At 31.7% G+C, this 13,779-nt stretch overlaps 1 protein-coding gene across 1 annotated transcript; it reads right to left on the reverse strand.

Annotated features, from left to right (window-relative positions):
* LOC105168513 (UDP-arabinopyranose mutase 3) lies at window positions 5,596-8,598 on the reverse strand. The gene is made up of 4 exons (XM_011088619.2): window positions 8,099-8,598; window positions 6,589-6,839; window positions 6,340-6,508; window positions 5,596-6,248 (listed from the first exon to the last, which is right to left on the reverse strand). The coding sequence occupies exons 1-4, from the start codon at window positions 8,417-8,419 to the stop codon at window positions 5,910-5,912; spliced, it is 1,080 nt and encodes a 359-aa protein (XP_011086921.1). The 5' UTR covers window positions 8,420-8,598; the 3' UTR covers window positions 5,596-5,909.

Raw genomic sequence — 13,779 nt, forward strand, 5'->3', positions numbered from 1 at the left:
AATCTTTATGCCTTTCCCCTCTCTCTCTCTCTCTCTCTAATCTATTCCCTCACGTTAAATTTTAGGATAAGTTACAACAATGCCCTTTGAGATTAAATTTAATTATATGAATATTTATTTTTATTTTTACAAAAGTATGAATACAAATACAAGATTGTAATCGTAATTATAATTATATTTTCTATTTATGAATCAAATTATAATTATATTCTTATGATAAATTACATCTGCACCCCTAAAAGAATATATTTGTAATCTTTACAAAAATATATATAAAGTAGTATTTGTTTAATTAAATCAAATTAAAAGAAGTATCAATATAATTTATTTTCATTTTTATGTTAGATACGCATCTTAAACTGTAAGAGCAAATGCTCGTGTTGTGATTTTGTTTGGTTTTTATTGCCTGGAGTTGATGTTGAAACACGTCAGAGCGTCTCGTTAATTAACACCTAATTTAATTGATTATATTATTTTTTTCTTTTTTTTAGATTTTGTCTAATCCAATTAGATATGTATTAACTTAATTAAACTAAATTCCTCTACAAATTAATCCAACTCATTTGAATTAACCAAATGCAAAATAAATTAACACTAAATACTAATAAGTGTCAAAATTGTGAAACATTCTTGTTCTATATACTAATAATTAAGTTGTGCTTATGTAGGATGGCATTCACACGATTAAGAAAGTCGGTCTCGATGCTTATTGCCTACAGATTTTCAATTGCATGGTATAGAGTATTACTTAGTATTAATTATCAAATATTGATTAAGGATGCAATTAAGTTTTATATGTTTTCTTAATAATATATTTAATATGTCTATAACCGACCCTTGAATTATTATATATTTTTTTATATTTTAATCTACTTAAAGTTATAGAGAGTATTGGTGATCTATGATGGATAATGTTGGTCTTTCTTGATTGTTACATACAAACACTTGTTTCATTTTTTTATTTTTATTAGTCTCAAAATTTTATTTTTGTTATAAGTATTAGAATCGCCCAAAAACGCACAAAATCGCACATTTGGTTTTGGTTTTAAAATTGGCAATTTTAAAAATTATTTTATAAAAACCGTCAATGGCAATTCGATTTGAAAATAGCTTTAAAAAAATCGAAACCATAACGTAAGCACCCTTAAGTGGAATCAAATCAATCACAAAGCAAATATGATAAACTTGCTGTATGATTGGTCACTTATTTTGAACTGTACACCAATCACAGGTCAAATATATTACACTTATCATATAATCGATTCAAGTTCGGTCAAACACAATTTTAATTTCCTGATATGAAATTGCAAAACTCATTCACAGCCGGATTTTGTGCAATAGGCTTCCATAATTGATGTATATATTAATAATATTCATTTATTTACAAGAATATAAAAGTAATTCTCGTGTACAAGCCAGATAATAAACATACACACACTACCATATTATAAATTCTTGATACACTATAAATACCAAGTATATTATTTTTTAAACCAACTTCACTTCAATTTGACAACTCAATACTTTTTCTCTCTGAGAAACTCGCTGATTACAGATGTTTGAGTTGGGAAGCAACGTGTGCCGAGAGTAATTCTCACGTCAAACTTCTCATTTAATTCATAATCACATGAATAATCTATAGTGTTTGTGTTCGTTTGAGTGCATGCTATTAAGGAGCTAAGAGATGGCTTATGCTGCCCTCGTTTCACTCTTACAAACAATTGAAGAGTTCCCTCGACCTGTGCAACAGATCCCTGTTGATCTCCATGGGAAAGTTAGCTACTTGCTTGGAGTTCTTGAAGATTCTTTACAAACGAGCAGCCCATCAATCAGGGTTTTGGAAGGACAAATCAGAGACGCGTCATTTGAAGCACAAGATATCATAAACTCCTATATATCAAGTCAAGCCATGTCAAGATCCGCAGGTTGTGGAGTTGGTAGCTGTTTTTGGGAGATAATTTCCGCTCTCCTAGATATCTTCCCTGCCATCCATCTATGTGAAACATGCATGGACTTGGAAGTTGAAGGCTTACAGAAGGTGCATGATAGATGAATTTGATTCAATTCTGAAAGTTGTGAGTAGGATCAAGGATGGGAAAGAGGAAGCTCCGGGACAAGGGAACTCTTCGGCTGCTGGCTAGTCAAGATTTGTTGATAGCAACAAAATCATGCTGGTTGGACTTGATAAAGACGTGATGCACATCAAAGATCAGCTAACTGGATCACCATCAAAACTCGACATCATCTCGATAGTCGGCATGGGTGGAATTGGCAAGACAACTCTAGCGAGAAATCTCTACAGTGACTCGCTTATTGAATATTACTTTGACACTTGTGCGTGGGTAGTTGTATCACAGGGCTGCCACATAAAAGAAATGTTCATGAGTCTCGCGGGTTCCACAAGGGAGGTTGGTGGTGAATTTGCACCAGAGTAGCAATGAAGAATTAGCTTTGCGTCTACACAAAAATTTGAAAGGTAGGAGATACCTGATTGTGATGGATGATGTCTGGGACACCAAAGTTTGGGATGATGCCAAAAGGTTCTTTCCAGATGATAATAACGGTAATCGGATCATACTGACTACTCGTCAATCAGATGTGGCTATGTATGCGAACGCTGAAAGCCCCATTCAGCATATGAGTCTTCTTAGTCCAGAGGCAAGTTGGGATCTATTGCGTAAGACGGTATTTGGGCAAAAAGACTGCCCTTCTGCACTGGAGAAAATTGGACGGATGATTGCACGAAATTGTAAAGGACTTCCACTTGCAATTGTTGCGATTGGCGGCCTCCTTTTCAAAGCTCATGACAACAAGCAAGAAGACTGGGAACACATTGCCTCAGATGTACATTCAGTAATAATGAGAAATGACGGTGATCAGTTCATGGAGATTCTATCTTTGAGTTATAATTACTTGCCACATCATTTGAAAGCGTGCTTCCTTTATATGAGAGTTTTTCCGGAATATAAGGAGATCTCCTTCTCCCAACTCATCAAGCTCTAGGTTGCTGAGGGATTTGTAAGACTACCAACACCTAAAAGCTTCAAAGAGGTGGCAGACGATTATTTCAACGATCTCAACTATAGAAGTCTCATTCAAGTTCAAAGGAGAAATCGCAATGGTAGAGTTAAAACATGCATCAACTATGACATGTTGAGGGAGTTGTGCATAAAAGAAGCTTGGGATGATAAATTTATTCAGGTGATCAATTGGTGTATTCGCCTTTCTCCACGAGGAAACAATCAAGGGAGGATGAGTATTCATTCAAATGGTTTGCTTTACCCTGAAGAATTTGATGCATCATATGTCCGTTCTCTACTGTATTTTTACAGCGATCCCTTGGAGAGTCGATTACTATCTTTTCCTATGAGGTGCAGATTGCTCAGGGTATTGAAAGCATTGACAATAAAGTTCCAAGAGTTTCCAAGTGGAATCGTCGAGCTAATTCATCCCAGGTACCTTGGCTTCTCCTATAGAGGCAGGGACAAGTTTCCTGCATCGATACACCAACTTTTGAATCTTCAAACTTCAATTGTTTGGCGGGTCCAATTTACATCTACCAATAAGCATATGGAAAATGCCAAAGTTGAGGCATCTCTTGTTCGAGAGAGGTTTCTTGGCTTACCCTTTATCCTACACAAGTCTTGGGGAAAGATCCAGTTGTTCTAGAAAAACCTGCAAACACTGTCGGGAGCAATAAATTTCAGATGTACCAAGGAGGTGCTTGAAATCATGCCAAATCAGAAAAAATTGGGGGTTTCCTATATCCATGACAGACGCACCAAATGGTCATCCTATGAATTAGACAAATTAATCTACCTACACCATTGCAGAATCCGAACATTCATGAAACTCTAACATTTCAAGTGTTTCGATTTCTCCGATTTCAGAAGGGATCGCCTCTAAATTGAAGCAAAATCTCAGACATAAGTGCTGCAGGCTAACGGGAAACTGGCTAGGAGTCAGGAAACGAAAATGTTACCGGGTGACATTCCAATGCTCCAAGGAGTTGAGTCCAATGATCAGGAACTTTTAACTTAGTGAATTCCCCCTCTTTCAGTTCCCAAAGGAGCCTTCAAAAGCAAATTCTTTCAGATTCAGCACTTCAAGATTTGGCTTGGCAAAGAGCCAACAACTGTCATTTTTTCCCAAGGAATTCTGCAGCCTCTCAGAGTCAGCTTTTTGAGACTTGGAGGGAAAGCTAGGGTTATATGGGACGGTCGTGCGGTTGTAAAATGGTATAACAGTTTGAAACTAATCCTCATAAAATAATTTTGGTAAGTAAAAATATGTTATATGTGTAAAAAATAATCGATTAAAATTATAATTTTGTCCCTCGATAATATCACTGAAACGATTTTAGTCCTCCTTGTTTTACGAGTTACACTTTCGGTCTTTAAAACTATCAATTTTGAAAGAGTCGGTGCTAGCTGTTATGTCTCTGTCAAAATTAATGAAAATGCACACGTGAGGTGCGCATGGACGTGAAAAAGTGAATTAAAATGATCAGGAGTACATAGGAAAGCTTCAGCTAATAGTTCATAGAAATACAAGCCAAATTACATGCCCAAACACACACACACACACACTCAAAAGACAGCAAAAAAACCCATCTAATTTGTCATGCAACCAACATGGATAAACATCAAGAGATGTAAAAGCTAATGAACCAAATGTTGATTTTCTGTTCAAGTAGTTACCTCTCGGACAGAGGTGTTTTTCTTGTAAGAGTTGAAGTAATCATTGTTTTTCTATTAAATATGTAAATCATTCTTTTTCATGAATTAAAAAGATGGAGAAGATAAAGATTAAATATGTACGCTTAATTCACTTTTATTCTTAATAATTACAAAATTCAAAATTATCATAAATTAGTACTCATCAAAATTAGCTTGATTTTGATCAAGTATCGTTATGGCATGTTTTGCTATATATATATATTTATAGATAGGTGTTAAGTCACATCGCTAAAACATAACACAACACTACAACAAAAATTAATATTAATGACTAAATATCATACATCAATCTTAAAGTTATTACTAAAAATATATATTATGACAGTGATTTTAATCGTGTCATAATTAATTACTAATGACAAAATTTATATATAAAATTATTATTATAAACAATTAATGATACATATATCATAATTTAGTGATTACTTAATGTCATTAAATTGTCACTATTTGCATGTAACTTATTGCTTTAAGTGATAATTGTATATACAATTTTCTTGTCACCAATTCATGTTAGTCGTAACTTTTACAAAATAACTATCACTATTAAAACTATAAAACTCATTATTATGATAAAACAAAAATTCTTATCACTTGATATACATACATATATATATATAATTAGTGATAATTTTAAAATTATCACTTGATTCTGTTTGTCACTAGGCTTCTCCAAATAAATAGGTCAATCACCATTCCATCCTATAACAATAATCTGTACTTTATCGACCAAATTTTACAAATATTTATACAAATTTTATGCATGTAGTTCACTTAAGATAAATTAGCTGCTGTCAAACACAATTAATACATAGAAACACATTGGAAATTCAAACATGCACACACAAAAGATCCAGGCTGCAACACCATGTTTCTAATTAAGGTTCTTGGAAAAAATACTAAAAGTCATCCCACATTGGAACAAACCAAAGAATCTGAAACCTGCTGAGCTTCTGAAAATCAGCTTAAGAGTAAAGAATGCTCATAAATGTAGCACTAAATAATGCTAATGAATGTAAATATTAAGTATGTGGTTCTGAACTCAGATAATTAGCTAAACAATCCCTGCGAAAAATGAACTTCTCCAAGATCTTGAACAAATAGGACTATTCCAGTCCCAGAGTATAATTAACTACTGAAAAAAACTTTTACCTATCAGTCGAAACGTTTCTACTTGGCAGAGACCTTGGGAGCTCCGGCAGCGGCTCCAGATGGGTTGAGCTCGTCCCATGCTTCAATCCATGTGACCATAGCATCCGCCAGCTTGTTGAAGTAATCATCAACCTTACCAAGCTTTGCCTTGACTTGCTTGGAGAGTTCCATGTAACATTTCTGAACGGTGGTGCAGTCCTTTGGAAGGGCAACGGACTGGAAAAACGGGATTAGCTCCTCCTGCCAGTAGATGCCCTTGTATTCCTTCTTGAGATTCACAAATGGGTTGCTAGCTTTGCTGTGCCAAATGTATGGCAAACCAGTCTTCACTCCCAATCCCAAGTGGTCACAGATCACCTAAGAGAAGAAACAACACAAGCCCTTATATATTAAGTTTCCAAACGTACAACAGCAATGCCAATGTGAAAGCAATGTTCAAAGTCCCCACCTTAATGCACCAACCAGCCCACATGTCGTCGTAGCGCCCTATCGGCTGGCCATCACCCATTAGTCCAAAGTACATTGCTGGGCCGATCAATTCACGATTGAAGGCCAAATTCATGCCACACATTGGGAAGAGAGTTCCCTTTGGAATCGTCATAACGGCATCAACAAATCTGTAAAATGATGAGATAGTATCAGTATGCGAAACGAAGTCAGAAGCACAAGAAACAGGGGTCCAGAGAGTTTTCTGTACCTAGTGTTCCTCTCTAGAGGCTTAACGAGTTGAGTTGGTGCGTCGTAATCTGGGATGTTCAGCCAAAGCCCATGTGACACGGCAGTGGGTACACCTTCACGAAGACTGAAGGGGTATCCCCGTACAAAATCTGTGCCATCACGGTAAGGATCATAGAGGGTGTTGAAGAAAAATGGAGTTGATGGGGACAGAAGGTTCTTAATGTGCTGCTCAAGTGCATTAATTTCCTTGCCAGTTGGATCTTTAGCGACCTGTGTACTAAAATAAGTCAATAAAGAGTATAAAGAGACCTACCAGATTGATGGTCCCCTAATTTAAAAAGCAAAGTCATGTGCATAGATCTACGACTACAACGCATGCATATTTAGGCTTAGTATATTTTTAGCAAAACATAAAGCACCTGGATGATTATGTGCAGTGGGGACTGGACAATGAACCATGATTAACTTCGACATCATAGTTGGTAAAAATTTCTCTAAGCACACATTCTAAATAATATAACAAGAAGAAGGGATTCAAACCTCTCTTCAAAAAATCTACAATTAGCCAAAATAAAACAGGTTAGAGCAACTGCAAGCATAATCTGAAACTGAAGAGATCTTGAGTTCTGAAATTTAAGGAGATTAAAAGAAGGGATTTTTATAAGAGGTCATTATCTGTTCTGTTACCAACAGATCAGCAGTCAGATTATCAAAGACCATAGGTAACATACCAATAAACAAAGAATCCACATAATTTCAATTGATAAAATTGACCAAGCAAACCAACCAAAGAGTTGATATTCTCAGGATTGAAGTACCAAATGTCAATGTTAATGGATGTTCTTCAAAAATCTTTGAGATCATTAAAGTAAGTATAAGGTTAAGCTTCTAGTAACTCATTTAGGTTCAATGACGGAGCTTATAATGATCAAAACTTTAATCAGAGAGGTACTAAAGTCAGATCTGCATTCGTCAAAGAATCAAAAACTTGCCAAGTTAGTTCAGTAGCAAGTCTAACAGCCATTCATCACATCCATCAGCAATATTTACAGATCAATTCATCGAAAGCAACCAAAAAAAAGGGAAGAGAAAAGAAAAATATCAAACAATTGAACTCCCAGATTTTCTGAAGAATTTAATGTCTCAAAGGCCATTAGAGCACCATCTAAAGTGCAAATCAAGATTTCAGAAAGTAGCAGTGAAAAAAATTGAATGTAACAGCCAAGAACACCCCGCCAGTGCAAAGCCAGAACTGCACAAGAATTCACATCTTAAATTCAAACCCCGTATCTAAAGACACCATTTTTATTCTTCAGATCAAAATCCAATTTTTGATCCGAACAAGAACTCTAAACAAAATGATTAAGGCCCGTATAACTCAAAGCAGAATTCTACAGATCAAAGCAACACAAGAACACAAATTCCACAAAAGAAACAAATCAAAATCCAAAACACCGCCCGAGAAAGAGGAAGAGAAACATAAACACTGCACAAACACTTCAGAACAAATATTGGGTTGAGAATCTTACAAAGCAATCATCATCAATTGTGAAGATATACTTCTTCTTGGAAACCATGTACCCAAAGCAACGGCAAGCCGAATCCTTGAAGGAAATGCAGTTTGCCTTGGGACCCAGAATCTTGTTAATGTCATTCCTGTTGTAGAGCTCATAATCAAAGCCATCGGGCACCTTGATAGTCTTCGAAGGATCCCCGTCTTGCACTATGATGAGATGATACGGCTGGAAAAAAGGCCGCCACATCTCCAAGAAATCAAGGTTTCTAATGGTCGGAATTACTATGTCTAGCTCATCTTTCAGCAGCGGTGTCGATGATTTCGGGGCTGCCATTGTTATGAGAGTATTCCCTTTTCGCTCTTCTTTATCTGGGTTTCGAATTCTTCGAGATTAGCGAGATTCGCGAAAAAAGGAAGGAGGAATTGAGATCTTGGGCGTAAAGAAGTGGAGAAGAGATTGAATTTGTAAGAGGTGGTGCTGCACTGCTGGTATTGTGTTAGGAACTCCTGAATGAAGTATGAGGACGGCACGTGAGAGCGGGTGGGTTGGATCATGAGTAATATGGATTGGATCCGACTTTATTTTTCGGATCCAATTTTCTATTTTCAAATTTTGTCATATTTTTTATTTTTATTTAATATATACACATTAAATGTATAATTTTTTATAAATAAAATAAAAAATTCAATATAATTTTCTTCTGTATTGATATCGATGGAAACCATGTATATATGATATAATTCTTACTATTAATAAATAATTAGTTAATACTAGTTGAGATTAATTGAATTTAAATATGTATTAAATAAAAAGTGATTAATTGAATTTAAATATGTATTAAATAAAAAGTTATAATCAAACTAATTAATTAAAATAAATATATTTGTGAAAGAAATAAATCTAATTAAAGGCATTTTGATGCATCCATATTTTGTCAACAAATTAATTGCTCTAATTAAAGTTGTAAGTCTTAAAAAATAGTACGAATATATTATATTTTAAATGATTTTTAAAATAAATAACTAATATAATTTTGTTATATATACTATGTATTTGTTTAATAATACTCTTCTATTCAAGATTAACTACTCTCCAATTTAATTAAAAAAATTATACTTAAAAAATAACATTTTATTTTAGGACATTTTAAAAAATAATTAAAACTTCCGAATCCTATATAAAAAAAAAGAGATAAATGAATAATCATTACATACAGCCCACCATGACTCACTCTAAAAAATGAATCAGTATGTTTGGTTTCAATTTTAGCCCATCTCAAAATATAGTGTGTGTTTGTCTTGTTTGATTTTGTAAGTTTTGGATATATTTTTTATTATTTTAAAACAGTTTTAATTACTTTTTGTCCAAAAAATATAATTAATTAAAAAATAATATTTATTTCAATCACTCACAACTAAATAAATTATATATATTTTTACACATACATATATATAAATATATATAAAAGAGACATGATTTGACAATGAACAGTACTTTTTGTCTCCCCACTACCCAACATCAAACATACCATACTTATTTTATATTATCTCCAAAAACAAATCCAAACATACACACTATATCTAACTTATTTTTATTTATCATTGTTTTTCTCTCTCTATCTTCACAAAACACCCCAAAACAACTTAGAAACAAAACCAAACATTATGAATACTTTTTACAAATTTTAAAACCTTAAGAGTAACTCTTTGGTAGGCAAATGTGAGTTATTTAAAATATTCCTATATATACTTATCTGATTAATTATTTACATAATTAATTTTCTACTTATGGATGTTTAAATTAAATATATTTTATCAATTTTTATTTAAAAATTATTTTAGGGATAATTTACAGTTACTCTCCCTGATCTATAGTTTATTTATACAAATTGTTCCTGTCTTTTGTATAATTACCAAAAATTAACCCCGAAACTAAAAAGCAATGGTAGTTTGTGAAAAAATAATGTCAATGTTTTATGGGGGTACTATGTGTAATATTTTAAAAATTACGGATGATTTTATAAATAATATTGACAATTATAATAAATGTATGTATAATTTTTTGAAATATAAAGATAATTTATATAAATAAATAAGAATTTAAATTATAGACACGCATCCGACATACTTCTATTACTATAATGTAATATTATTAGAAACATAACAAAGAAATAGAAGAAATAAAAAATGATTTTGGGTAAATGAATGGGTAAAATGATGTATGGTACTTAAATAGTTGGTTGCAGAAATTAGGCAATGGAAAAGGACATATTCCAATAATTAGTGTTACTGTAAAACTGTATAAAAATTAATATTTATAAGAATATATGTGATGATGATAGTAATTTTTCCTAAGTTGAAAGTTTGTTTTACATTTATATATTTACTCAATATTTAATAATGCTTTCTCTTATTTACTTTGTTAGATATTGAATTATGAAAAATGCATAAAAAATTAGTGCTCGGAGCATGATTATTATTTATTTTGATTTTAAATTTTGATTATTTATTCACTCATAATTATATTCGAAATTTTAAACAATTCATAATTCGTTTATTTATTTTTTCCTAAAAAGAAATCTTCCTCGTGCCTAATTAATTACATCAAATAAATTAGAAACTTTTACTCAGAAATTAACAATTTATTCCCTATGAAAAAAAATAACAAAAAGCCTTCTTGTATTTTTTTAAAATAAAGCAACTTAACTCCTCATGCGATTTTGCCAAGTGTATGCATTTTTTCTTTATTTTTTTAATTTAAATTATAACTTACATTCATAATATTATTTAAGAATTGTTGGATCTAATTTGAATTTAAAATTCAAATTTAACTAGTAGATAAATTGTACAGATCTTATTTTAATCCAAATCAATGTTCTGGATTTAATATTATATTTTTATATGAAAGTATATTTATATAATTTTTAACAAAGCAATTACATATAATACGTTATATATATAATTATAATTATTTATAAGAGAGCGCAATAGAAAGAGACGGACGATGGATGGTGGCAACAACGACGGGGATGGAAGGAGTGGCGGCGACTATGGGGCTGGGAAGAAGAAGGCGTCGAAGGGTTGGTGGAGGTCGAGGTGTGAGGCATTTTCTAGTGAAGGGCTGCGATGGGGAAGGGTTTCCAAGGTCGTGGGTGGGCAGTAATGGGAGTTGTTTTTTATTTTATTTTTTAAAATAAAGATATATATGATTATAGATAATATATATTGTATATAATATAATATTATGATATGTATTTATATATAAAATGATATTTTATTTTTTTGAAATAAATCAAAATTGCACTATGGGAACATGTAATGCATCACCTCTTTTGAGGGGGTAATTTATTTTATTTATAGAAATATAGGATGATAATTTAATATTTTTTTCATAAAAAATTAATCTACTCATTTTTAATATATTATAGGAATTATATGCAATTCTTTCCTTTTTACTTGATTTGATGTGGATATAGTGCTTGTCCATAATTATTGGAAGAAAAATTCTAATTTATATAAAATTTAATTATATTAAAATTAATTATATAATAAGTATAATATATAATTAAAAAATAATCAATTATATAATGAGTACGACACACAATTTGGCTCCGCTCCAAAAATACCAAATCTAACAATAGTAATTTGATGAAATGAAAGATTAATTGTAGGAGAGGAGGGAGGAGGCGCACGTGCGAGAGCGGCAGAAGAGGAGGTTGGGTACTGACTACTGGGTAGGTAGGTAGGTAGGTAGGTAAGGGGAAGACGCGTTTGTCGGAGGCGACGGTTTCAAAGTCAGCCGTCCCTATGTACGTCTTTGATGTTTGTCCTGTCCCATCTGTCCCTTTGTCTTAACTCCCTATTTATTGCTCCTATGCCCAACCCATTGTTATTATGTCACCTCGTTTTTTTTATCATATAATATGTTAATTTTAATATATTATAAAATAAATCATCACATTATATTTTATTAAAAAAATAACAATTTTAGATATACCATTGACAAAATAAAAAAATTAAGATCATCACAAATTATTGTTTGCGACTGAAAATACCTTTCTTTTATTTTATATAATTATATATTATAAATAATATAAAATATATAAACCAATATATCATATTTTATCAAAAAAAAAAAACTAATCTGAAGGTATTATCGACAAAAAAATAAAAACAATATTACAGTATCACAAATTATTATAAATGAGTGAAAAGGGCATTTCTTTTTTATATTATTATAGATAATAGATTTATTTCAATTCTCTTGTCCATTTTACTCCACTTACTTGGATTTAACTATCATTGTTATGTACATTTATTAAGTAAAACATGTAAATGGACTTTCATACACATTGTCTTTAGGAGATATTATTACGGAAAATTATTTTTTTGTTTCGTAATTTAAATTTCATTGTTTATGAAATTTTTAAAAATAGTTCCATAAAACTTTAAAATACCATATTATAAATTCTTCCACCAACTTTCATTAAACAAAAAAAACTACGTGCAAATTATATGGTTATTTTTCTTGATTTTAAAAAGATAATAAATACATGACTTGCACGTAAAAATTTTTTTTTATCAATTTTTAAAGTCTTCTGAAAGTTATGAAATTTTTTTGAAATTCTTGTAAATACTAAATTTGAAAATACATTGAACGAAATTGTGAAACGAAAAATAGAATTTGTGTGATAAGTTACATAAAAAGTAATGGTTAGACTGTGTTCTTGGACAGGTATATTAAGTATGAAACATCGAAAACCAAAGACAAGTTTGAATTAAAAACTTCATCGATACTAACAACATTTATACATATACAGGTTCAAATTAAAGTACCTTAATTGTCAATGTTTGCTAAAAACCAAGCAATCTATGAATTAGCGAACAAGCATTTTAAGGACAGTGTAGTTAGGGTCAAACGATTTATGTGATGAAATTCTTTTTGTTTCAATTGCCTTGCTAAAATGCGTTTTCTATTAATTATTCTTATTTATTTTTATATTGGATGCCGTATGATCAAGATATGCAATGTACTGGGTTAGACAGTTCGACCTAAAATCGGATTGTATCAATAAATAAATGGGTCTGGGTCGGCCCATGTATGTTTGGAAGCGAATCAATCTTGGGCCGATCTCAGGTATTAAAACTTAGGACTAGCCCAAATAGTGGCTCAGGACCACCTGGTCCTATGTTGGGTCTGGGTCAGGCTTGTTGGGCCTTCTTATTTTTCTTATTTTTAATATAAAAATAATGTATGACATATAAGTTTTATTTTATTCTTCTCGACTGACTACTTTATGCTTTTTCATACTTTTGAAACTCTAGGAATCATTATTTTTATTATTCTACTTCTAAATTTTTAATACTTTAATTCATTAGTACTCTTTTGTTATATTTTTTAAAAGTTTATTTTAAGTTTTTTTTGAATTTATTATTGTAACTCTGCTCATCAAATTATTGTTTAAGTTCAATATTTTTTAAACTAATAATTATTTATTTAATTATTAATAAATATTTTTTTGAACAAACTCAAGGTCGACTTCAAGCTGAAAATCCTGAATTTTTTTTTGCTAAACTCGACTTATTCACACCCCCTACCCTATGGGTAGGTAATGACAGCGAATTATGATAAAGGAATGTTGCGTTGCCTCACAACATCGACTTAGTCATGTTAATGGGCAGGTAATACCTTGA

This window comes from Sesamum indicum, linkage group LG8 (assembly GCF_000512975.1).
Source record: "Sesamum indicum cultivar Zhongzhi No. 13 linkage group LG8, S_indicum_v1.0, whole genome shotgun sequence".
Classification (NCBI taxonomy): domain Eukaryota; kingdom Viridiplantae; phylum Streptophyta; class Magnoliopsida; order Lamiales; family Pedaliaceae; genus Sesamum; species Sesamum indicum.